The sequence below is a fragment of the Neltuma alba genome, unplaced genomic scaffold (assembly GCF_004799145.2).
Source record: "Neltuma alba isolate B1F8T4 unplaced genomic scaffold, ASM479914v2 tig00012407_pilon, whole genome shotgun sequence".
NCBI classification, from domain to species: Eukaryota; Viridiplantae; Streptophyta; class Magnoliopsida; order Fabales; family Fabaceae; genus Neltuma; species Neltuma alba.
The window spans coordinates 227,293-255,032 of NW_021636899.1; the positions used below are offsets into that span (position 1 = coordinate 227,293).

The following is a 27,740-nucleotide window of genomic DNA, read 5'->3' on the forward strand; positions in this document are numbered from 1 at the left end:
GTCATTAATGACTCTGTGGGCCTCTTATGATAAGAACCAAAGTTTTCCCCCCCTAGATGACCTCTTATAATAAGGACCAAAGAAAGTATAATTATTCATACTGACTGCATAGAAGCTGTTAACCTAATTACTAAGGAGTGTGACGAGAGTCACCATTTTAAGGACATTATAGACCGAATGTTAATAAGAATTTTGTGTTATCATAACTTGAGGGAGAACCTATGTTATGCCTGTTAATAATTTTTGCATCCTCAATCAACTCCTATGTGGTATAGACATGAGGGGGAGGTAGAGGAGGAAATTTAGATCTGCCGCCCTTGCTTTGCACCTGTGTTTTGAGTTAATTGAATTTTAGTACGTTCTTATTAAAAAAGTCGCAGACAAGAACACGAGACACCCCCTCCTTCCAAAAGGAAAGTGAAAAAAGTCAACCTATCATGCATGTAAACAAACAAGAGAAAGAATACGCAAATATTTAGATCTTAATATTCTACACCAGCGAGAAACAAAACAAAAAGAGAAACAGAGAGACCCCACATGGTGAGAAGGATCAACGGATTGTTCTATATATATAAACCAGCCAGTGAAGTTTTATGTGTGTGTGTGTATTCATATGTGCACATATGTATGGTGGAAGTTGGGTGTCCCAGTGGGCGCGGCTAACAGGTTTTCTCTTTTCAACGTCTCGCTGGACTTGTACATATACACAAGGAACACAGAGACCCCACATGGTGAAAGATGGTTAGAGATCCAGACGCTGTCAGCTTCGTGTAGTGAGAAACAGACGATTTATATATATATATATATATATATTTATATACACACACATTTCACGCATCGTTGCCTAAATGTTTACTTGACCTTTAATTTATGGCCCTTGATCGTTACACATCATACACACATGGCTCTCATACTAGCTCGACCACAACGAGAAAGAGGCCAACAGGTTGCAGCAATAAAAGGTTTTTTTTCCTGCGCGCGCGCGTACTTCTTCTGTGTTAGGGTTTTCAAAGGACCATATTGCAATTAGGGTTCGTGTGTGTAACGATGACTAATCGAGGGATTTTGTCGGGTTGAACAACGTTAAAGGCCCGACCAGCCATAATCTGCCTGTCATTTTTAGTTAAGAGGGTGTGTACGTAAGAGGCAAGCGAGTTGTTGAGGTTTGAAAGAGATCATTTAATGCAGAATTTAGTTTTCAGAAAATTGATTCAAACATATCATCCTAAAGAACCAAATTTTCAACACCTAAAAAAGTTGTGGGATAAAACAAAGGCTTACCAGCTCGATCGGCCAATAATTCAACGTAGACAATTCCAATACCTTTCTATCTGTCTTGTTTCTATGATGATTTGTGAATATTCATTGCATGTTTTGCAATTTTCAGCTCTAAAGTCTTATGTTAATATATATATTTCTTAAATATTTTTGCGTCTTGCAGGGATCGCACTGTCTCTTTCCAATATACTCTTCCTGTCTTTTCTGGCTTCATTTTCTGTCTTTTTTTAAACTTTAATTAATTAGTTTCTTCCCTTTGGATCTCTTTTTATCCCTCAAGACTAACAAAGACTGCGTAGCGTAATTTTATCTTCTCTTTTTAATTTAAAAAGAATTGTTTTGTTTCTTTATCTCCTGTGTCTATATGTATATATGATGAGCATATCACCACGGCAATAGTGTCAAATTTGTCGTTTTATTTACTCTTTTCAAAGCCGGTGCAGTATTTGATAATTTTAGGTTACTTCCGCGTACAAACGAACATGTTTGGTTCAATGTTCAAACTTCTCGAAGAAATCAAGAACTTAAAGGGAACTTGTTCTATATTAATAAAAATCGAAATTTCCTTTCTGGCCCTCCTTTGGCCAATCAGAACTGTATAATAAATTTTTTTCCGAAAAGAGATATTTCTTATTAAAAGTAATATTATTTGAGACATTGTAACTTAATAAATATGGATACCTCTTCCAATAGAAATTCAAACTTTGATTTATCAAAGACTAATATTTTTTATTAGACCCAACTCCGATCCAAGAGTATAACTCTATAATAGATACTCACGATGTGTTACAACTAAAAATATGGGATTTGGACCCAAGCTATATACCAATTTATTTTATACGAGAATTCTAATGAAGTTTGAAGTAATTAAATAATTATTTTGATTTACAAGTGAAATTTTAATACTTATAGGTAGTTAGAATTTGTATCTGATTAATTTTTATTTAATATTTTAAGATTCAGGGATAATTTAATCCTTTTGTTTTAATTTATTTCCAATATAATCCTTTTTTCTTCTCATTTCATATTTCCTTTCTCAAAATCAATTTTTTTTCAAAATTAAATAAAGGCCCAAGATGAGAGAATCTGAAATTGGGGTCCCGCAGAGAGAGGGGAAGAGTAGGGCCCACAGTGTCGGGCGGCCACCCCGTCGGGCTGCACAGTCACAGCGTTATGTGGCTCTCCCCGTTTTGGCATCCAAATGTCACATTCACCCTGGTCCATCCCACATAATTACGCGACTGCCATTGGGTGCTGATTTCGCCAGCACGGGACCGGTTACGGCAATCTGGAGGACATCGATAGCGCCAGCACGAAAACGGAGTGTCGTTTTGCTACGACAATTCCTCATTTTTTGGGTAACACGCAAATGGTTGTGATCATGTTGCGTCGTTTTCATGTTGACATCATCTCTGTCTTTTCCAATGCCCTCTTTTGATGATTCATAATGCCCTCTCAATCCATCTGGGGCTTCCATTGCAATTATGTATAGATAGCAACCCCATCCTGCAACTCAAGTTATTATACCATTGAATGATTACTGGAAATATGATGAGAAATGAGTGATATTATTATTCATAATTTAATTGTTATTCATAGTTTGGTGAGTTGTTATGGGTGATTAGAGTTTCTATATTGCAAATGTAGAACAAACATAATTATGATTTTGGTTTATCTCTCACACACACTCATGAGATAAGGACATATATATATATGGATTACCCTTTAACTTTTACTTTTAATAATGGTTTTTTTTTGTTAATTTTGAGTTGTCTCGAAAATTTTGCATAGGACTTGTATCTGAATTTTTCTTTTTTATTTTAATGTCATCTCAAAAGCATTAAGATAAGAGCAATGTCACCCACCTCTAATAATAGCCAAAATGATGTTTTCCACGTGGGCGTGACTATGCTTTCTTCTTTGATATTTTTTTTGGTAAAAATTTTCACGAACGAGCAATCTTATCCCAAAAATGTGAAAAAGTGCAGTATTGCCCAAATTTAACAGTAAAATAAAAAGAAAAAAGGCCATATAAAAGACGGACGAAAACTTAGAATGAAGTAAATGACTGACGCATGGAAATTGGGGATAAGGTCAGGGGCAATTTGGAAATATGGGTAAGAAGACTATATATAGGCAGTTTGATGGGTGGAATCGGTGTCGAGTGAATTAGTATTGTTCTTGTTTTTACACCAAGAAGCATTTGGTAAACAAATACAAATGAATATGAGGTAGAAGCATACGGTCAAAAAGCCTAATTATTTTAATTTCATTAGAAAAAAGGTGTTCTCATTAACATTGTTAGTGAGAGCCAAAATAAAAATATTAATAAATATTTTAAACAGAAAGTTGGATTTTTTTAGGTGTATATAATACTTACAAAAAAAAAATCTCTTCTAGAAAGAACCAAGAGATATTTTTTATTCCATGCATCATTATTTTATGTGCTAAACACCCCTAGCTTACCTGCAAAAGAAAATGCAACGGTGAGGGTCCAAATATTTTGTGATATACATTTATTTGTCAATTTCTCTGAAATAATTAATGTTTGGTTGTCAGAGGAAAAATAAAAAAGATAAACTGGGAACTATCCTTTGTTATTTTAAAAATGATTATCTTATTTTCTTCGTGATTATCTTTGTCTTTTTCACCATACTACTAAAATATTAAAATAATAATAAAAAAAGAGGTTTGATGTTGTAATCCAAGCCCACCGTTTAGGTTTGCTTATTTCAGGACACCAAAGCCAAAATATAAAAAATTAATTCATCATCATCAACAAGTTAGTAAGGGTATCACTTTAACTTAGAAAATAAATAATAAAATGAATAAACAGAGAACCTAGTTAACAAATTGAAAATTAAATTTGTGTGCAAAATGATGAAAATGCCCTTATATAAAGATATATAATCCACGACCTTTTATCATCACCGCCCACGGGAGTCTCTCCACCGGCCGCCACCAAAGCTACAACGCCAATAATGATAATTTAAAGAACAGCTCGTCAAAATCCAAAGTACAGTTTGTTAATGCTCAGAAAATTACACCGTCTATTTAAAGACTAGCCATATAACAATATATCAACATTTGAATTATAATTTGTCAATATTCTATAAACAATGCAAATTGATTTTTAAACATTAAGAAATCATAGTTCAGATTTCAACAAAATTTTTTTATATGGTCTTTGAATATTGACAACATATTCTCATAATAGTGATAAGTGATTTTTGAACATTAATAAGTTGTTTGTAGAATATTGACAAGTTGTAAAACTAGTCTTTGAATAATAGTGTTACCTGAATATTGACAAACTACTTTTCAAATTTTTATAAAATGTTTGTTTCAAGACATTGCTATTTTTGGTAGCTAGCTGGTGGTGGTCGGTATTCACCAGCAGCCCTGCAGTGTTTTCATTCATTCAGTGTTTTGAATTATTTTGTGATTTATCTAGCATTCTCAAGTGTTTTTCAAATATATTTGGCATCGTAAAATATTTTGTAATGCATTTATTACCTTGAAATATTTTTTTTAAGTGAATAGCGCTCTAAAAAATATTTTAAGATGCTTGATGCATATTTATTTAATAGACTTTTTGAAGAGTCAACAGTGAGGTTAAAATTGCTCATGAAAAACAAATATTTTATGGGTGCTCTTGAAAAAAAATTTAAGAGTAAAATTGTGCTATGAAATATTTTAAGATGTTGAACGTACTTGAAAAAATATTTTAGAGTGCTAGATAAACTACAAAATACTTTAGAATACTGAAAACACTTGAAAAAATACTTTAGAGTGCTAGAGAAATCTTAAACATTTTCTTTTATTTTATACTATTTAAACATATGTACACATACAAATATGTTAATAGCATGGTTAAATATGAGACCCCATCTAAACATAGCGAATAATACTGCTATTAGGGCAATTTGCAGTTGACTAAACTAATATCAGCTTGATCCTTAGGTATTGTATAATGTTTTGGACCTTCAATGCAAATAGTAGTTTTGTTTTAGAGGTCCTTGAATGATATTATCGCAATAGTTAATTTATTAACTTTATTTTCTTTTTGCCAGAATTTATGAACATTAAAGTGATGCCATATCTATCGTGCTTTTTTTAATGAAACAACTTTCTACGGCCAACTAATAAAATAATTATAATAATAATGGCTCCCTCCTTTTGATATGCATGATCCATTAATGACCAAATAGTAGCATCATCAACATGAATTGGTCTCCGTTTAAATTTTAATTGTCCATTACCTTTTCAGCAAACAAAGCTGTCAGGTGGAGCCACCTACGATTGAAGTTGTCGATATCTAATATATATTCTACAAATTTATCTAATATACTTGTTCATGACAGTGTGAAAGCGAATCTTGCATAGAGAGTGAGAAAATTATTTTTGTATATTTGCAAACCACATCATTAAATTTTTCATATGAATATATAATTTCACTTTTTATAGGTAAACTTTGTTCTCTCATACAATACAGTATATATTAAAATATAGGTAAAATCAGAAAATTGTTAATTTTTCAGATAAAGTTAATAAAATTAAAGTTTTTTCTTGATTCCCGTGAAACATAAAAATGATTTATAAATAAGATCATAAAAGTAACTCTTAAATATACTCCTTTCAATAATCAATGATTAAGGAGGGAAATTAAAAAGCTGAGACTTTCTTATCTAATAACGTTAAACACCTCTTAAATATTTTTTTAAATGAGGTTGTGAGTTTAACCTTTTTTAATATATATGTGATGGGGATATGAGTTTATCTTGGCAAGTGAAGGATGACAAAAAGAAGAAAACTTAAACAAAAAAAAAAAGAAAAAAAAAAGTCCACACGCGTGAGTCTCATTGCTGCTATATATTGTTGATATGATCATCTCTAGAAATATCTTAAGTGTCCATGGCCTCATAATTAAGAATCTAATGCAAAAGAAAGTTGAAGGTGACCTTCAACTGTCAACTTAGGCTTAGCTACAGCACACATTAACCGTAACAACTTCAAACATTGGACCCCTGTTTTTCGTCTCTAATATATATTTTTTTCAAACTTTATTTTTGCGCACTTTACAGAACAAAAAAAAAAGTTCTTTATATCTTTTTATCTCTTTTTTACTGCACCCTATAGTGGTAATTTATATCTGTTGCAGAAGATGGGAGTCCCAACACTGAGAGCTAAATTTTATACTGCATGAAAAAACTTGAAACCGTTAAGTTTTTTTTTTTTTTTATCTGGATTGAAGCGGTTAAGACTTTGGAGTTCTGGTTTCATACCTAGTAGAGGCAAAATCTCAATTTCCTCAGGACCATCTGCAATAAATGAAATTAAATGTTCACCAGGAAATAGAGTTGAGAGAGAAAGGAATGGCATTTTTGCAGTTGTAGGAGAAAACAAGGGCAATTTTCATAGATGGTTTTTGTTATTTTATAATAGCTGGAAGTGAATGGAGGATATGGGTCGGAATAAAGTCGCCTTTGATGTTGATACTCCATATTATATATATAAATGTTTGCCTATTTGTATACTTCTTATTAGTCATAGTTCAATTTTTGTTTTTTAAACTTCAAGGTCATTTTTTTAAAACCTCCTAGGGATAAATTTAGTACCTTTCAATATGCTTTGTGAGGAAGTAAATCATGGTCCTCTGTCTTAAACTCGCTTTGGAGAATTAACAAGGGAATCAAAAAGAGAGATGTACGATGTAGCATATAGAATAATTTAGTCTTTGACTTGAAAAAAAAAAATCAGGGGAGCACAAAGTAAAAAACTAATAAATTTATATATTAGAAAAGAGGAATTTGCAGCGGCAATGATGAGAAGAGGAGCACAAGTGGGTGGAAGCTGCCTTTACAATTGCACGCTGGAAATGGAATGGTATTATTCCATTGCAGAAAACAAAACCCTCAAAAATCCTATCCTATCTCTATTCTTCTTAGCAGTAATAGGCTGCAAAAACAAGTATGAGCTTTACTCTTTCTTTATATATATATATATATATATATATATATATATATTTGCCAGGTCGAATTTTCCGACGAATGATTGTCATTTTCCGTATTCGGAGCCTGTCCTGATTTTCTCACCTCAGGCTGTGATCCTTACCCTTTCTATAATTTATTGAGTATTTCTAGTTCTGGTCTGCTATCTATTTATCCACGGACATACACGCGCGCATATACATATACATTCACATACTTTGCTTCGGAGTTCATTTTACTGCGAGCCTTTGTAGTCTCTGATTGACTTGGTGGGGGTGTGTTTATGTCTGGATTTGATGGGATTTGCAACGCCCTCTGATTCTTTCCCTTCGTTTAAATGTCTAAATCACATGGGGCACGACTATTCGCCTGATAGGACATGACTTTGGATCATTTGATCTTCTGGGTTTGCTGTCAACTGACCAATTTTTTGGTTATAAAATCCGATTTATTAAACTGCTATATATTATTCCTCCCACAAACTAAAGCTCTTGGTTTTCCCTCCTTCTTGGAACTTTTACTCCATCTCCTCTCCTCCAAGAAAATTCTATCTTCTATATTTCCGTTTTTCTTTTCTCTCTCAGAGTTCGTGACCTGACTCCCTGTGGCCTGTCGGTTCAGTTTCCTTTTGGGTCTGCTTGGTGGGAAAATTATTGCTGGCAATAAGCGGTCTTCACTTGGTATTTTGTGCAGACCTTGTTTTACTAGCTGGTGGATTCTGCAAGACTGCAACACTGAAGGGTAGTGTTGTAAACAGGAGTTCAGTTGACTGAATTATGCAAAGAAATACATAATTCAGATTCAGTGAAAGAAACTGAGACAACCATGAAGTTTATGAAACTGGGATCTCGTCCTGATACCTTCTACAATGCAGAAGCAGTAAGGTGAGACTAAACCAGCAAATTTGGGATTCTCTTCTTAGAAGATGTTTCTCTGAGAAAAGAAATAAGAGTTTCTTTCTCTTTGTATACAGGTCAGTCTCTTCTGAAGTATCCAGCGACCTTGTAATCCAAGTGAAAGGAAGTAGGTATCTTCTTCACAAGGTGTGTTCCCTTGAACTTTTGACTTTAGGATACAGTTGATGATCATCTCAGTTCTTTTTCATTTTTCTTTCCACTTTAATGTATCTCTGAAGTTCTTGCTGATGCTATTCAGTTTCCTCTACTGTCCAAAAGCTTGCGGCTGCAAAGGTTATGCTCAGAATCTCCTGATACTTCTCCGCACCAAATAGTTCAACTCCCTGATTTTCCTGGTGGGGTGGAGGCATTTGAATTGTGTGCTAAGTTCTGCTATGGTATTACCATCACTCTAAGTGCCTACAACATTGTAGCTGCAAGATGTGCTGCAGAATACTTACAGATGACTGAGGATGTGGAGAAGGGAAACTTGATTTACAAGCTTGAGGTTTTCTTCAATTCTTGCGTTCTTCATGGTTGGAAGGACCCAATTGTGGCTCTACAGAGCACCAAAGCCTTGCCTTTGTGGTCAGAAGACTTGGCAATCACAAGCAGATGCATTGAAGCAATTGCCTCAAAGGTCTTAAGTAATCCCTCCAAGGTGATTTTGTCACATAGTCATTCCCGCAGGGTCAGGGACGATGTGTCTTGCAATGGAACCGAAATTCAGAGACTTAATAAATCAGCAAGCAAAGGATGGTGGGCTGAAGACGTAGCAGAATTGAGCATAGACCTCTTCTGGAGAACCATGATAGCAATTAAATCAGGTGGGAAGGTGTCCCCAAATCTCATAGGTGATGTACTTAAAATTTATGCATCTCGATGGCTACCTAATATTTCAAAGAATGGGCACGTCAATAAAAAACAAGCAGCTTCAGATTCTGATCCAGACTCAGCGAGTGAAATAACATCAAAGCATCGTCTGCTTTTGGAATCACTAGTAAGTTTGCTTCCAACAGAGAAAGGTGCTGTTTCTTGTAGTTTCCTTCTTAAACTCTTGAAGGCAGCCAATATTCTCAATGCTTCTTCCTCTTCAAAGATGGAATTAGCTAGACGGGTAGGGCTTCAGTTGGAGGAAGCCACAGTGAACGATCTTTTAATACCCTCAGTATCCTATGATACTGATACCTTGTATGATGTTGAGATGGTGATGACCATATTGGAACAGTTTATGTTACAAGGGCAGAGTCCGCCAACTAGCCCTCCAAGATCCAGGTTTGATATTGAAAGAAGAAGGTCTCGTTCAGCGGAAAATATTGGCTTAGAATTTCAGGAAAGCAGGAGGTCGTCTTCAGCATCTCATAGCTCAAAACTTAAGGTAGCAAAGCTTGTGGATAGGTATCTTCAAGAGGTGGCAAGAGACGTGAATTTACCTTTGTCAAAGTTTATTAAGCTTGCCGAAACAATACCAGACTTTGCAAGGCATGATCATGATGATCTCTACAGAGCCATTGACATCTATTTGAAGGTAAGTATTAAACATATTAAATGTTTTTCTATGTTTTCCATGTCACTACTGCAATTTGTTCTCTGATTAAATGAGTAGTACTGTAACTGAAACTGAGAAGAGAAATATCGTTTGAGCATGTTTCGTTCTCACATTTTAGGATGTGGGACACAATTAGTGGATAACCAACTCTCTTGACTTAAAATCTTGTCTTATTCAACATATACTGACGGTTAGGTTTAGGCTGACCCACCAGAAATTTTGCGTGAATAATTCCACCTTCTGGGCAAATATAAGTTGTACTTTTCATTCGGGCGTTTGTGAATTCACTAAGCTAAAAACAAAGGGGGGAAAAATTGTCAGTGGAAGTTGTTGTCGAGTTACATCATGCAGCTACCAGAATGTCCAGTAGACCGGGAGAAAAGGAAAAGAGAAAACGTGGTCTTTAGTCCTTTACATTATTAATTTGTGTGTCTCCTACTCTCCCTTTTCTTTCCATGATCCATTGACTACTGAAACACTAAAATCACACCTCAGAGTACTCTTCTATGATGTAACATGTCCGGCTGTCAGTTCAGTCAAACTCTTAGAAACTTAGGCCCAGGAAGAAAAATGAGAGAACCAGTACCAAATTAGCATTAATAAAGTTTCTATTTTGTTTGACTGTAATATTCAGGCTCATCCAGAACTCAACAAGGGCGAAAGGAAAAGATTATGCCGAATCCTTGACTGCAAAAAACTGTCCATGGAAGCCTGCATGCATGCAGCCCAGAATGAGCTTCTTCCCCTGAGAGTGGTTGTCCAAGTTCTCTTCTTTGAGCAAGCTCGAGCTGCCGCGGCTGGCGGGAAAGTGACTGACTTGCCAAGCAACATCAAGGCACTTCTTTCTGCACATGGCATTGACTCATCAAAGCATACAGAACCCTTAAGTGCTAATACAAACCTACATGCTGAAGATCAATGGAGTGTTTCTGGCTTCAAGTCACCAAAGTCTAGGACTTCAACTCTCAGGATGAAGCTAGCTGAGGATGATGAATTAGAGGAAAATGAAGGAATTGGAAGAACTTCTAGGTTTAAGGGTTTCTGCGCTCTTCCAGCTCAACCCAGAAGAATACTCAGCAAGTTATGGTCCAACAATAAAAGCTCCCCTGAGAAGAAATGAGGGAAATATGCTAATTTTCAGTTGAGGAATGGTATTTTGGAGGGTACCACAGAACTCTGTTTTCTTTCCTTCGCTAAAATGCCTGGTAACTTTAGGGAGACTAAGGAATATATCTCAATATGCATTGTTGATGTGTAAAGAGGAATATGATTTTCTCATTACAATAAGAAATATGATTTTCTCAACTCCATAGAAAAATCGCTTTGGTAAATCCGATCTGTAAAAAGCCGGTATAGGAAATTTTAGGCGTAAGGGACATATTGTGGGGTCCAGTGCTGCTGTATTTTGTCTACAAATCTGAAACACATGTCTCTGTTCATCGTTGGGTCCTGACTTTGTTGACAAATCTATTCTTGGTATCTCATGTGTCTGACATAGCGTAGTACTGTTGTAATATCAGTTTATATTTGGCTTTTCTGTTTGGATTATTGCACAGATTATCTAATCCTTGTTGAAATGAAATGGAATTGTGGACAAGATTTGAAGGGGGTGTCACATAATTGAGGTTGTACATACATTTATTGTTATGGTCTCTCTTGTTGACAGAGATTTGTCACTAATCAATCATGCTGTGAAGCAATCTGCCATTATTGTTATTGTAATAAGGATGGCGCATTATAGATCATAAAGCCAGCCCAAAACAAGGAATAAAATCCATTGCTGATGAGATATGATTCGCTAATGAGTATTATTGAACCCCTGAGATTTTAAAAACAGATCATGCTTCTTCTATCTTGAGAAATAAAATCATGTGAGCTTTGCAGGGGAGAAAATCCTGTAAAAAAATGTCTCAACAAATTATTATGGCCTCTTCTTTAATTTCTTAAATGTGGGCAGTGGGCTGACTTCTTGATTGAAATAAGAGTTGTTGACAGCTGTCACTACCTTTTTCTTGTATGGTTGTCGAGAAATTATTAAATTCTGAAATTCGATGATTACGAGATAAAATATGACTGTCTTCATTTTGGAGTCTTATAGGGTGTTTGGTTAAGATTAAAACCATGGTTTCAGAAGTGTTTTTATGGTATACGAAATAAATATGTAGAGAAGTTTGTTTCGATTTGTGAAAAAGTGCTTCTAAAAAGTATTTATTGAGTTATCCGAACACCTCCTTAGTTGTGTCTAAAACAACTACCAATTCGAAAAGGAAAAAAAAATAAATGAATTATTCAAATGATGCAACATTTTAATATAAGAGAATTTTAATCTAATATTATTCGATTTTACTGCAATTTAAATTATTTAAATTAACTTTCGTGATACTCCTCCAGTCCTAAATATAATATTTTTATACTAGTGTATATAAGGGTCTTATATTTAAGACTAAAGGAGTATATAAATATAATTTTAAATAGGGCAAAAAACAAAAATTTAAATAGGGTAAAGTAGAATTTAACACCCTAGTGTTACTTCCTAGTTGCATCCAACACTCTACTCTTACCTATAGTGTATCCAACTTACTAATTATAAATAAAATTATGGTGCTGAATGTGATTTTTTTTTTTTGACCTGAGATACTGGATGTACCTGAAGAATAACATTAGAGAGTATGATGCATCAAGAAAATAATATCACAGTGTTAAATGTATTATCAATAAAATTAGAGTGTTGGATTCACCATAGTGTTATATGCTGCTTTATCTTTTTAAATAATACTACCTTCAATTCTTAATATAAAATCTAATAGGGTATTGATTTTGGTTTTAAATATAAGATTTCAATATATTTTGTCTCCTAAATTTGTGATTTATTTTCCAAAATATTCCTATTGATTGTACATGTCAAAAGATTTGCAATCAAGAATAGTTATGATCGAAATGGGTATTTTAAGAAAATCAATTTATATTTATTATAAATAATTATTTAACTAATTTCTTTTACCTTACTCAAATTAATTAAATAGCTATGTATAATCGAAGAGGCAGTAATTAATTTAAAAGGGCGAGAGAGAAAAGACTCAAACTCAATCTTGGAATGCCGAACCAGTAACAAGAAGCCGTACAAAAGAATGAAAAGCTTCAACATGGCGCAAAATGCGTAGGGGAATGATGGAGAGCAGCAGCAAATAATAACCATTGTTGTTGTTGGCCCAAAAAAAAAAAAAACCATTGTTGCTAACAACTTGACTTCATTACTGCAATCATGGCCATTACCAACTGCTCTGAATCTGATATTTTTACTCAATCAAGGTGCCCGCGCATTTCCGCTGCCTAATTTGGTATTTACCTATGTCTCTGATGCATCTCACATGTTCATAATATTAAAACAGGAAGCTTTATTAAAAACTAGTGAATTCAATAATTAATGAAGTAATACTCACAGGAAATATTGTTAGGACGTACAAATCATTTGCAGATATCAAACTGAAAGCTTCAGATTTAAAACCAAAATATCACTCTCTCTCATTTGTATGGAGAAGAATAAACATATCCACATAGGCGTACGTGAATGATCTGTTATCCAGAAAAAGACAAAGTAGCTAAACCAAATGGACTAGAATCAGAAAATGAGTGCCACTGATGAGATTCTCCATTTGGGTTAGAATTCGAAACAGTCCTGAGCCAAATTATAACAAGTCAACACAACAGCAAATTATAAAAAACAAAATAAGTGAAAGTCAAGCAGTGGTAAGTAATTAAAGGAACATTATCTGCTTCCAGATTTTCCATTTTTAATTAGACTCACTTGGATTTTGTTCTTGTTCTTGAAGCAGAGCCGCCCAGTAGGCTCACTGATCTTCATGTGCAATCCAAGTCGACTGGGCAAGTTATTTCACATAATAACACACCAGAACTTACATTTGTCAACATCAGAAACACAAAGAAAATCTGATACCACTACTAATGACTAACAATCGGATAAAGAGAAACTTGAGCAGATCAATGGATCTGATCTTTGGGGATATCAGCCACCGTAGACAGCTGATCAGGGAGGGTCGAAGCTGACTCAATGCTCTTAGTCCTGTTGAGGCTTGTGGTTCGGTGAAGGCGACACCTGAACGAACCAGTGTGCGTGGTGGGAGAACAAAGGCAATTGGTCTTGCTCATACTGGTCTGTCTAGTGAGCCCCCCACCACCACCATGGCCCTGAACAACAACACCTTGTAGCTCCATACCATTTTCGCTCCCACACGGCACTTCAACTTTCATTTCCTTGCTTGTGATGGCTGTCTTGTCACTTTCCATTGGCCTTTCTTTCTTTCTTTTTTCTTCCTCCTTCAATCCTACACCTGAAACCAGACAAATATTAGCTCAAGATTACTGCCTCATATATAGCTATGGCAAATGGCAACTTCCTTTTTACTTCAAGAAGGGTCTCGAAAAATCAGATGGGTAAGGAAAAAGATAGAGAAACGTTAATGGGGATTGCAAAAATCTGGATCACAATGCACTACAACACAAAATCTCTGCTTTTTCTGTTGCTAGTCACGGGTTTTGACATTTGTGAGGATCAAGCTCCTATCAAGGGTGCCAACTACATTTTAGATGGCTTTTGGTGAACACAGTTCAACCACTGGTTGATGATTCATGTCGACAAAGAGCTATTCGCTATCAACTTTAACCTTTGTTCGTTTTGTGGAGTTAGCATGAATCATGATGGGTATGAGCTCTCCATGAAATCAAATAAAAGTCTTTACTTTAGGGACCCCATTACTCAGCCTTGTGATGGCGCACGTTCGAGAGTGGGCGTCTTTTCGTTTAGCTTGTTCTTGTTGACTTATGTGGAATTGATTGGCTATTAATTGAAGTCCCATGTTCTTACTTCTCAGTATTTGAAGTTTGAACATCTTTATGTATTTGATCATTTAGCCAGGATTCAGCTTCGTGTCAATGAGATAAATTTTGAGAACAAAATATTGCTATGATTATGAGCAGTATTATTGACCTTTTTTTTTTTTTAATCAGCTTCGATTTAAAATATAAAGTTGTAATAGCATCTTGTTAATTCAGTGTTGAATCCATAATGTCTAAGGCTGCTGTTCCCATAAGGTCCTTGATTATGCATTGATAGATTGTGAAAATTCATATTAAGCTTCATTCATTGGGCTTGGGCTTTCCATATTAGCGAATAAGATATGGACCACTGATCTGCTTCGTTGAAGCCAATGAAGGTAGCCCATTTAAGCCTAACTTGAATGCCCATATTCTTTTAAAAAAAGCATTATTTTGGTATTACCCCATTCACGATTGCATTATTGTTAAGAAGCCCCAGCTAACTATTTAACTGGATCTCTTGTTGGTCAGTCCACGTCTGCCTCACCAAATGTTAGTATCCATTTAAAAGGAATAAAAATAATTTATTTATGATTTATTCTATTGAGGGAAAATTCTAGAAAATGTGCCTTGAAATTAATATTTTCTAATTTAGGCATCTAACACCTTAAAATGATAAAGAAGAAAGTAAACCCAAATTGAACTTTGAAAATTCAAGAGAAATAATAAAAATACCCTTTTATGGATAACAATTCAACTGTGAATAACAAGTCTTGATTTAGGAGTAATAACACGTTTTTTTCCTGATACATATCATATAAATCAATTAGAATTGGCAACAATTTATCTAAAAATAACGAGTTTTGAATGTAAAATTACGAGTCTCGATCGGGCTTAATAATACATTTTTTCCTAATACATTACATGTTAAGTAACATATAAATCAATTAAAAATGATAATAATTCATTTGAACATAACAAGTCCTGGTTATGAAATTATAATTCTTAATCTGGGATTAATAACACGATTTTTCAATGGGACTAACAAAAAAGCAATTTTGTCATTTCACTTGAATTCAAAATTTTAATTTGACTTTACTTCTTTTTATGTCAATTTGAAATATGATGCGCCTAAATTAAAAAACAGTAATTTTAGGGTTGTTTTTCTGAAATTTTTCCCACTATTAAAATAATTTGAAAGGCAACTTTTTTTTTAACAAAGAAAGAATTTTATTGGAAAAAACTACAACACCGAAGTGGTAAATTTAAACTCTAGTAAACACTGCTACATGAGAGGTCAACAGAACAAAAAATAAATAAATAAAGAAGTGGTAAGGTTTTTTTTTGGGTCCCAAGAAAAAGTTTAATTGAGTCGGTAAGAAAAGAAGTGATAAATTTGAGATTTATTTGTTATTATTAGGTGATAGATATATTCTCTTTCTTTTGTCATTTTATTTTATTTTTTTGTATCTTGTAATTATCCTTTGATAATTATTATGTTTTTATCGTTTTTAAAATATGACTATTAGTTAATATTTTTTTAATTTTATTCTTCACAATAAGCTGTAACTTTTGAGAAATCTGATTAAAAGTTACTATTTAAAAACTCAATTGACTAAAAAAAACTTGAATTTAAGCAAGTATAACTATCATCCGTAAATGCAACTTTTCTTTCATTGTGTACAACATATCATAATATGCAACAATAATACGGAAGTCATTTGCGGAAGTCATTTGCATACGTAAAAAATCCTTATTATAAGAGACAAATAACCGAAGTACGTTGATCAAAAAAACAGTTTAAATTAGTTAAAAACAAAACGCCCTCATTAATAAGGAGAGAGAGCATGAGAGAGAACAATTAAATTATTAAAAGAAAGAGAAGTTGGAGGGAGAGAGTTGAGTTGGAGATAATAATATGGAAAATAGTAAATCAACACAAAAAGTAAGACCTTGTAAGTGTTTCTTATATATAGGAACATGCTATAAGCATCAAATGTCTCTTATAATAAGGAAGGAGGGAGTATTTCACATAAGAAAAATTACACTCATAGATCATAATTGTATACTATCAACTGTCTTTATAACTAATTGAGTTTTCAAATAGAAATTTTTTACCAAAATTTTTCCTAACTTTTTTGTCATATTTCTTTAAAAGTTGCGAGTGTTAGATGGCAATAAAAGTACGCCAATCGTTTAATGTGTTTGAATTGAACTGAGTAAAAGTAAATAAATTATTTCATCATCATCATTAACTTTTTGATAAATTCAGAACATTCTCCTCAATCGAAATATTTGAAACGAGAGTTAAAATTAAATCAGAATAATAATTTTTTAAAATACTAGTAAAAAAAAAGAAGAAAGAAATAGGGAGACGATGAAGATAAAGTTTGGTTCAGGTCAGCGTGTCAACGTTCGAGTTCCAAGGAAAAACCTTCGGTAAAAGAAAACCGACAAGCATATATGGGGAAGTCTCATCCAAAGATATCGCATGCAAATCTCTCTCCAAAGCTTCAGACAAAAGTTGGTTTAGGAGTCAGTTTGGTGCTGTAATTAATTAAAGCCATCAGATCAGACAAGCATGCTTAGTTTATCTCTGCCATTAAAGTATTAAAATATCCAAAAGCGAAGCGACGTAGTACTACTAAGAACCAGCAGGTCACAGAAAAGAGTGAGACATCAGAGCTTAGGATTTGACGATGGCGGCGGCAGAAGGAGAAGGAGGACGAGGCTCCTAAGGGTACTATGTTTTAGATTCCTAGACTTATGTTCCATCCTCACTTCATCAACCAAACATTTTTTATTCCTGTGTTCCATCGCTTTCGTCTTCTTCGTGTGTTTCTAATTTCTTGTTAATGACCTGCGTTTGCTTTACCCAGCCGTCTATTTGCTGGCTCTTCTTTCCCCCCACAAGGAGCCTCATAGATTATTATGCCAACATTATTATGTGTGGTAAAAAAATCTCTACTTTCACTGAAAAGAGAAAACACTATTCAAGCTATTATCCGAGGCATGATAAGGGTTCATGGGAATGTCACTAGATGTCCACATAAAATCCAAGCTTGCATGATTTGGAAAAAAAAAAAAAATTCAGTCCTTGTTTGTATAGCATCTCGTTTTCTCATAATTTGGCAGACAAAGAGAGCATAGGGCATTTTTTTTCCCTTTTATTATAAAATTGAAATTGAAAACCTAATGCACATATACTTATGCACCCCACCCCACCAAGGGTACAAAATTATCAACTTTTGGTATATAATTGTTCAGCCAGAACTGATCATATACATACTACTTATAAACTGTTTTTCGTGCATTGACCGAAAAACAGAAAAAATGGAAATAAAAAATTTTAAAAAATACTTAATTTATCCGATAGGGATTAGCTCCATGGTGTGCACACTGGACTGAGCCCCTATAATGTTGAGTTTTAATTATTTGCTTAATATTAATATCACATTACAAATACTGGATAAGTAATTATTTTAATTTTCTATCATATAGGCATTAGTTACAATTCAATACTAGATTAAAAGATATTTTGGCCCATGAACTAAAACATTATAAGCATGATCATTCTAAATTACTTATTAGAGCAATGTGACCTCTTAAATGTCAAAATTGATGTTGACCAATTAACTCTAGATTGACTTTAAAAGAAAGAGAATTTTCGCCCTTAAAATATTTATAGGAGTAATTCTAACCACGTTGTGGTGGGCGTGATGGTTCGGCATCTCGTCCCTTAAACAAGTGGTTGGGGGTTCGATTCCCAACTCTTGTTAATGGAAAGCACCACGTAGTCAGTCCCTTACCGCTTCGTGCGCCGACCCAGAGACGGGAGATTAGTCTCACTGCTATCAGTGGTGGGGATACCCTGGAGCAATCCGAAAAAAAAAATATTTATAGGAGTAATTCTAGCATCCTTAAGTTTCATAATGTAAAGCACTTGGTGCACTTTCCTTTTTTTCCCTTCATTGAAATACACAGCGTTGTGTAAAAGGTGGTGTCACGTATTTGTCAATTAGAAATTCATCAGCATAAAAAAGTATCAATTGGGACGAAAGATCAATGGGCAATACTGTTACAAGTTATGTATATTTATCTTGACTTGTTAATTAGTTACTTTGGTACAAAAATCTCTCAACTTGCAATAATATAATGGTCAACGTCAAAACATGGTGCACATGATAAGAGAAAGAATTGGATTCTATTTGGCTGTCCAACTTATGAATCCATCAGTGAAAAAACAAAAGAGTTTGTTATTAGCCCACACTAACAGCCAATTAATAACGGCATTGTTTGTCTATTGTAGCTAATTATGGACTGACTACTTTATTTTGGTTGACGAATACCTCTCTTACCTATGACAATATAAACGTGTGGCGATGCCATTTGTTTTATCTTTAGTTGATTATTATCAGTACAAATTGACAAACCATTTTCTTATTGAGGAACACCTGGTTGTCATATGACGCGACATATTTTGGTTTAAAAAAAAAAAAGCTTTCCTATTGGTCCATATTACTGAACTTTAAAGTATCAGTTAATTAGTCTTTCATGAAAACTCAAGGGAGAAAATTCTCTTTAACCTATAAGCCATACGAAGTTAACAATAAATGTTAGTTTTTTAATCTTATTTATAAGTTACTTTCAACATATTTCATCTATATTAAAAAAAATTTTAAGTTTCATTAACTCTTATTTAAAGTTCAACAACTTTTTAACTTTATCCCTATTTAATATACATTATACTTCATGTAAACAAAATCAATACAATAATAAATAAAAGGTAAAATTATATATCTCTACAAAAAAATTTTCTCAGTGTTCTATAAATAGGACAAAAAAATATCTTCTCACTTTACCTTATAAATAAGATTAGCGGAGTAAAACTTTGACTTTTTTTCTATCACACATGCAAGTATTGATCTTCTACTAATTAAGAAGAGTGTGCAATTGCATTTGTACAAAAGTTTGATGCATTGTGTCCTGTATCTTTGATATACAGATATATTAAACATTGATTGATATAGTGAATAATGTTCTGCAATATTTGGGTAATAACAGTCTCAAACTTTTTTAATCCAAGTCTCTAAAAGCTAAAGTAGCAAGCAGTGGAAAAAAGATAGTGTGCATATAAATAAAAAGTGACTGTTGTGGTGTGAATGGAAGGAACTGATGTTTGTTGGTCTGCGTCTCAATTATCGAAAGAGTAACTCCTTTTGCCTTCGCATGCGTCTGCTATATATATAAATATGTATATTTATATCTCCTTAATTAATTACAACACAGTTATTGCATTATTGCTATTTCTGTTTTACGTGTCCCTCTCCCCATTAACGCCCACCTTTTCCCCTTCTTCTGCATAATTTTGCTTACAAGCTAGAGAGAATCACGCCTTCTACTGTGAAACGACAAATCGAATTAAATGGTGGGAACAGCAGAAACAAAATATATGCTTATTTGGTTAGTGGAGAGGAGTGGGAACATATCTTGATAGCCTTCCAAAAAGGAAAATGAATCGGGATATGCTACAGTCTTCATAATTATGGGACCTAGTTTATGAAAAATGAAGACCATCTATATACACATTTACATATATATTTATATATGATGCAAAATATATTCACACTGATTGGCCTATATATATATATATATATATATATATATATATTCAAAGTGAGATAATGCAGAAGCAGAAGAAGCGGGGATTTTAATGAAAGGTGTCTGTGATACTGATGATAGGGATATATAGAGATCATGGACAGTGACCCAATCCAAATTGACGTCTATTCTACTGTTGCCTTCATTACATCATATATATATATATATATGCTTTTAATGATGTTTGTCATTTTTTTTTTCAATTTTCAGTTGCGTCGGCAATTAGGGAATGCAGAATAGGTAATTAGTTATTTAACTTTTAATAATATTAGTTTTGTTACAGTTGTTGAATTTTTTTTCATTTTAATTGCTCGCTGCTTATTTCATTGTCTTGATGGATTTAAATTTGCAGGCTTTTAATAATAACGAGGACCCTCTTAGTCTCTTACGCCGATGATATAATTTTGATTTTATCCCACATACTTTGGCACAACTTCTTTTTCAAGAATTGTGATCTAAAAGTGAGTCTCAGAGTCTTGACATCCTTGTGTTACTTTACGTTGTTGTTTAAAGTAGTTAAGAAGATATGTTAGCTTTTAGATTGTGAACTGAAAGGGTTAAAACTGTCAATGTATGGTTTATTGTAATATAGTCAGCTATAGTTAGAAATTATTGTAGTATATTTGAATAATGCTCAATAAAGTTTAAAATATTGGTTGATAATAATGATGGCCTGTTGGGTATTATGTGTTGCTGTTGTTGTCCTATATATGTGTGTATAATTGAAATGTTTTTACTATGTAAAAAAAAAAAACTAAAATGATTTCTTTTTGAAGGAATGGCAATGCAATATACGCGCATTTATATGATTGTTGATGTAGAAGTCTTCTCTACATTTATTTTAACATAAATAGACATGCTTATTAGTCTTTAACATAAGAAAGATAGATATTCAATTTCACGTTAAATATAAAATCCTAATACACTAATTTTATGGTAAGCAAAAATATTTTAATAAAAAATAAAACTTATTGATGATAAATAATTAAATTAATTAGTTATTCAACTCTTATCTATAGAACCAGAAGTACTGCTTAAAAATCCCTTAGGCAATGTAATTAAAAATGAGAAAATCGTAAAAAAAAAAGATTATTAAAATTGAAAAACTACACACAAGAACCTGTTTATAAAATTGTTATCAAAACCTATACTATTATTGTCAAAACACATTCTAACATTGTAAGAGGTCCCCATTCATAATTTTTCTATTTCAGTGGCTTTTTTTGTGTTTTTTCCCATTAAAAATCCCTCCACCATAGAAATTAAAGTGTTTTTTAAATCACAAAAACAAACAAAGAGAGAAATTGTTCCACAGTAATGCATACGTGTAATACGAGTGCCAATAGTAGACTTGGAAGAAGAATGACGCAATCCTCGTCACTTGAGCATATTGATTTCAATAATTTATTTACTTTCATCATTTCATTTTACCAAAAAAATCCCAAAAGACAATGATCTTCTGTCATGCGTGTCCTTGCCCCCAAACAAAAAGGTTGAGCTTTTGAGTTAAAAATAAAACTAGTTTGTATGTGAAAACAACATTTAGACCATTGAAAATCTAATATAAATGGATGAGATTTTAAATTTTTAATATGCAATGTTTTAATAATAAATTTATTTTTTAAATAAGTGTTAGTTATAAAATTATCTTTATTTTAAATTTTGTATTTATTGAAATAAAACATTAATTAAAATGTATAAAAAAATTTAAATTTAATATGAACCATCTAAAATTAATTTAATGATCCAAATTAAGATCATTGTTGATTGCGATTAACATGAAATGTGGTTTTCCCTGGTAGTCATAAGTGTACGCAATTGTTAAGTAATATATTTAGCTGTATTAGATTTAAAATTAGAATTAGATAATATATGATCGTACAAATTAATTAAAGCGCGTCAACACGGAGATTCTTCAACCAGAAAAAGGAAATTAAAATGGGACCATAAAAGCCTGCAAAGGCAATTAATGTAGAAATTATTACAGAGACCAAAAAAAAAAAAAGGACAATCACCGTATTACATGGATTAAATCATTCGAATTATTTTTTCAATAACACTCCGTATCTTAAATTAGTTTTGTAGTTTATGGGGCACTCTAAAATATCTTAAAATATGTTTTAGTAATTTTTTAATGCATTCAACGTTCTAATTCTTTTTAGTAGTATTCAATATTCTATGTCTAAAAAGCTCATTAATATTGAAAAAATTAGTCTAAGAACAACATTATGCCAAATTGCTACTAAAAAATATTTTAGAGCATTAAATAAATACTACCTTTGGTCCTAAATATAAAAGCTAGTTAACTAGTTTGAAAAGATTAAGAAAGTAAGTTGAGCTAGTTATTTGTAATAAATAGATGTCATCTTTCCAAAAATAACCTTATTAATCAAGTATATTGGTTAGAACTATCATTATTAAAAGAACTATCTTAAAAAAAAATATATAAATATAAGAGACAAAATATATTGAGCTATTATATTTAGGATCAAAATAAAAGTCAAACGAGTTGTTATATTAAGGATCAGAAGTAGTATCAAGTTAGCTCAAAAGACTAAGTGATATAAAAAAATGCTTTATGATATTGCATAGAGCACATCTCAACCCAATTAAATACTACATTCAGTTTTAAATATAGGAGATAGTTAGCTATCCTAAATATAAGATCTCTGCTTATTTTGTCTCCCAAATATATAATATTTTTAAAAAATATCTCTATTAATTTCAAGGTATTTTCATTCAAGTGTAATTTTAATATACATGATTAAATAAGAGTAATTTAAAAAAGTCAACACATATGTTATAAATAATTAATTTAACTAATTTTTTTAATATTTTAAAATTAATTATTTAATTTTATATTAGGTATAAAAACACCTAGTAGCAAGGTCGCGGCAAAAGAGTGAAGGCAATCCCATCCTCCGATGCCGATGTCATCACCTCCAATGCTACCGTGACTGTTAAATACAAAACTATTTTATTAGATAATTATTTAAATACCGTTCCATAGTAATGAGTACTCCTCCGATCCTTAATATAAGACCCAATTCTTGAGTTGGTTTTGATTTTAAATATAAGATCCATTTTTTATATTTATCAATTTTCTCTAAATTACCCCTATGGATACCCATTCAACCATAGTCAAGTAGAAGAGGAAGAGGAGGTATTAAGAAAGATGATTATGGTGTTTTAGGAAAAATGTATCACTTTTTTTATAATTAACTAACTTACCTAACTTTCTTAATCTAATCAAATTAGTTAAATGGGTCTTATATTAAGGACCGGAGGAGTACTAATTTTTATAAGATCAACTTAATTATCAAGTAGTTATGCCAAAATAAGCATAATAACAGAACTAATCAAATAAGTACGAAATTATCGTATAAATAAATGAGTAAGTTTTAAGAATCATTATGCCATAATTCTGTGATGGCGCGGTTGGTTTCTGATGGATTTCGTTGGTTCAGACTGAATTTATTATGGTCAATGTCGTGAAAAACATAGTCTCCATGCATACTCAGTATTTACAGTCGCCATCTGAGCCATCTTCCAGCTTAATCAGCCATCGTACACCGTCATTTTTTTTTCACCCGCCTTAATTAGTTACGTCCTTGTTTAATTTAAACTCCCTCCCTTCTATATGCAACTTTCATTTTGAAAAAACGTCCGATCTAAAATATAAATTTTATTTTTGAATTTCTTTGAACATTTATTATTTTTTTATTTTATCTTTAGTTGAATGTATTTAGTGCTCACTCTTTTTTATTAATATTATCTTTATATATTTTCTTTTATCATTTTTTTAATGTATTGTCTCTTCCATTTGCTCTCTCAATAAATAAGAACAAATTAACAAATATATTTCTAACCTATTTATTACTTTTAATTAATTTTAATTATTACTCTAGTTTATTAAATATGATTTAGTTATTTAAAACTTATATATATGAAAACGGAGGGGGTATATATTTGCCGACACTGGTTAAGTTTCGCAACACCTTTTTTGCATGCAATAACAAAACCCATTAAATGTCTTTAATTACGCGTGAGTACCACCTCCTTCAATATATTTAACAAAAAGTGCACGGATGGTAAGAAATATTAAAAGCTTGATACTGATAGATGGCAAGTCTAAATATATGAGTACACAGGAAGTTGCTGTTCATTGGGAATGGGATGAGAAGATGAGCATGTTTAGTTGTGAAACAAACATTAGTTATGAAATCAAATAGAAGCAATTTTTGAACCAACAAAGAGATAGACCTTTCTCTGCCCTCTGCATCAACCCCTTTTATCACTCTACTTTTCGCTACCAAAGCCCCAATACAACCCTAGTATCTCATCCTCCTAAAACACCTATTAAACCCCTATAACAGACAAGGCCATGTGATCCTTAAATCCTTGGTTTTCACCCTCCCTATCAGTAATCCGCAGTAACAGAACCATAATAATAATAATAATCCATGGGAGCTGTAAATGTTTAAACACTGGCGTAACTGGAGTCTCTCAAAAGGAAAAACATAAGTGAAAAGTAATAACCTGAGAAGCCAAAGTAAGAGGAACAACTTCTGAGCGCCGCCAGTGTAATTATTCAAATTGATGATCACAAGGGACAAAAACACAGATGGCCTTATGTTTCCGATCTCTCAGAACAGACGCGTCGTCTCGTCTGCTTAAAAAGTCAAAAAATAAACAAACATTTTCATTTCTCGTTGATTCTTTTGAGTATAGCTAGTGGTAATTTCGATTTTCCAGCTCTTCTTCAACTTTAAATCTGAAGTTTCATAATTTTCTTTTGTTTTTTTGACCAGCAAGAAGTTTCATAATTTATCTTCATTTACCTGCCCTCGGAAATAGCCGAGCGCAATTACTTCCTCTGAAATTCTGCTCCAGCTGGCTGTCATAAATCATAACCTAGGTCATGAAGACCAACAACATTTATGACCTCTTAAACGACTAATTACGGACCAACAACATTTATTACCAAATTCTTTCTGTTTTTAAAAATTATGGGGCAAACGACAACTTGTGGTATTCCTTATTAGTTAAATTTAAATTTTAATAACACATACTACCATTAGGAAAAATAACAAAAAAAAAAAACTCACTGAAATTAAAAAAGACAAAAAAGTGATCCAAATAAATAAAATGACCAAATGGGTATAATATATGAATTTGGGATTTATAGATTTTGGTAGAATGACTAATACGTCCTTGGAGTAAGAAAAAGAAAAGCCGGTTGAATATTTTCACATCTAACATATTGATTAAAGTATGTTGCAAAACTCATTACGCAAATAGTCACTTTCATTTCGTAAGTTGTTATTCTTGTTACATATTTAATAAAATTGTGGGAAAAAGTATTAAAAATAGTTGCAAATAAACAAGTTGTAAATTCCCTAATGCAAATGGCAACTTTTATTACTCAAATTGTGATTCTTTTTACTTGTTTTGTAAAATTGTCTGAAATAACTTATAACAAATTGTAAAACTTTTTATCCAAATAGTCACTTTTATTTCACAAGTTGTTATTCCTGTCATATGTAAAATTATATACAAATGGATTATAAATGGTTACAAATAAAGAGATTGTAAAGCTCATTATGGAAATTGGTATATTCATTTTGAAAGTTGTTAATCACTTTGCAAATACTATTAAAAGCTACCTTCATTATAATAACACAGGTAAACATAATTTGCAATTGTTATCAATAAATGTATAATAATAGTGATTAAATATATTTTTGTAAACAAATTTTATCTACAATTATAAGTCAAATATCATAATAATAGTTGGATAATGTATTTATGTGTACAACATTCTTATTAAACTTCTTCCTCGACGCAAAAAATTCTTTTTGAAATAGTATGCATCCACTCTTCACTTCTTTGTTTGGCTTTCTTTCTAATACCATTTTTCCCTCCTGCAAAAACTCCAATTTATAGTCATCCACGCTACTATATTTTTTCACACTAATCTAATCATTATCAAAAGAAATATAGTCAATTTCATTACGAAGTGTAATAAATCCCACAACCCACTTAACTTAATTTGCTTCACAACAATATAGTCATTATCATAACAAATCTGATCAGTTATATTAATAAATGAGTTCAATTTCAATAACAAGTCAATCTCCCTGGTCTTGCAGAAAAGTTGTTATTACTAATACAAATATAGTCATTCACATTTTAAGTGTTGTCATTTCACACAAACCAACTAGGGCTATTTACTACTCAAGTATCAAAATTTATTGTTTCGGTAATGAAATTTATTACTAATTATTCCTAATTTAACAGAACATAGCAGAAAACGGAAACTAACAAAATAACAGACTTTAAGAATAAATTTTATTAGAAGATAATAAAAAGTTAATCAATATACTCTCAAACCTTACATAACAGTGCCCTAGTTCTGTGGGTGCTTCTTCTTCCTCTCTCTCTTCTTCTCCCTCTCTCCCTTTTTTTTCCTGCTTCTTCTCTAAACTTTTATTTCTCTCTCTCCCTCTCTCTCTCTCTCACATAGTGTTGGTGATAATATTGAGAAGGGAAGACAAAAGATGAGAGGAACCAACTCTCAAATCCCAAGCATTATGAAATATTCATTAGGAACATATTAGAACGCTGTAGGAGAGACCACATCTTCTTCTTCTTTAACAAACCCTTTGACAATTCATACCTAACCTTTCAGTTAGGCAGCCCTTTGAAAAAGAAGAGGACCTGAAAAAAGAGAGAAGAGCTCTTTGAACATGAAATGAGAGAGAAGACCAAAAAAGATAAGAGAAATGACATTAAGGTAATTTGCTAAAATTTGTATATTCCAATTTAATACCGATAGACCTATCTATCCTTTGTGAAATTAGAATGACTAATCTAAAATTTTAGAATTTAAATGGTATTTATAAGGGATTTTTTCCTATCATTATAATCCCAAAAATTAAAGGTCCAAAAACTTAGAAGTTGCTAATTAATTAGGACCCTTATTATTAGACTGGGGTAAAGTAGCATATCAGACTAGCTAGGGGCCATATTAAAGGAATATTAAAGTAGAAGGGGTAGACTTGCAGGGGCATACATAAAGCTGCATAGAGTAATATATGGTCATCATTGTTTTACAAAAAGTCAGATCAAAGACACCGTCATTGCCATGCATGCACAGTCTCTCAAACTTGCTGTAACCTAACTACATTCTATGACACAGTAGAATCTCAATTTTTTACTTCTAAAAATAATAAAATATGGCCATCAGCCCCTTTGTAAGCCCATTTTTATATCATTTTATATCATATTTGGAGTTTAGCGTTGGACATGCATAATTAAATCAATCACGCTCCCCATATGCCTCCTCGAAAAAAGCTGGTTACTTATAGAGATCAATGTTGTGGGGTTCTGTCCATTAACTCTGCGGTATGATGCCTTTATAAATATTGCCGAGAAGGATCCTTACTTCTGAGCCAATCTCAAAATTCCCTTGAGCTATTGGTCGCTTCATCTTAATCCTTTCCTTCCCTGAGATCTCCTTTGGTTAGCAGT

The 27,740-nt window shown here is 32.5% G+C and overlaps 2 protein-coding genes across 3 annotated transcripts; one reads left to right on the plus strand and one right to left on the minus strand.

Moving 5' to 3' along the window:
- The first annotated feature begins 7,382 nt into the window (after nucleotides 1-7,382).
- Nucleotides 7,383-11,318, plus strand: LOC114726844 (BTB/POZ domain-containing protein At1g67900). Of its 2 annotated transcripts, none has more exons than XM_028913559.1 (4): nucleotides 7,383-8,152; nucleotides 8,242-8,311; nucleotides 8,424-9,692; nucleotides 10,348-11,318. In XM_028913559.1, the coding sequence occupies exons 1-4, from the start codon at nucleotides 8,094-8,096 to the stop codon at nucleotides 10,831-10,833; spliced, it is 1,884 nt and encodes a 627-aa protein (XP_028769392.1). In that variant the 5' UTR covers nucleotides 7,383-8,093; the 3' UTR covers nucleotides 10,834-11,318. The 2 variants fall into 2 exon arrangements, with proteins under 2 accessions (XP_028769392.1, XP_028769393.1); XM_028913560.1 differs by having other exon boundaries at nucleotides 8,140-8,152; nucleotides 8,444-9,692.
- Nucleotides 11,319-12,798: 1,480 nt separating this feature from the next.
- On the minus strand, nucleotides 12,799-14,304 carry LOC114726859 (uncharacterized). Its single transcript, XM_028913582.1, has 2 exons — nucleotides 13,519-14,304; nucleotides 12,799-13,389 (listed from the first exon to the last, which is right to left on the minus strand). Exon 1 carries the CDS (start codon nucleotides 14,016-14,018, stop codon nucleotides 13,713-13,715), a length of 306 nt encoding a protein of 101 aa, XP_028769415.1. The 5' UTR covers nucleotides 14,019-14,304; the 3' UTR covers nucleotides 12,799-13,389; nucleotides 13,519-13,712.
- Nucleotides 14,305-27,740: the final 13,436 nt, after the last annotated feature.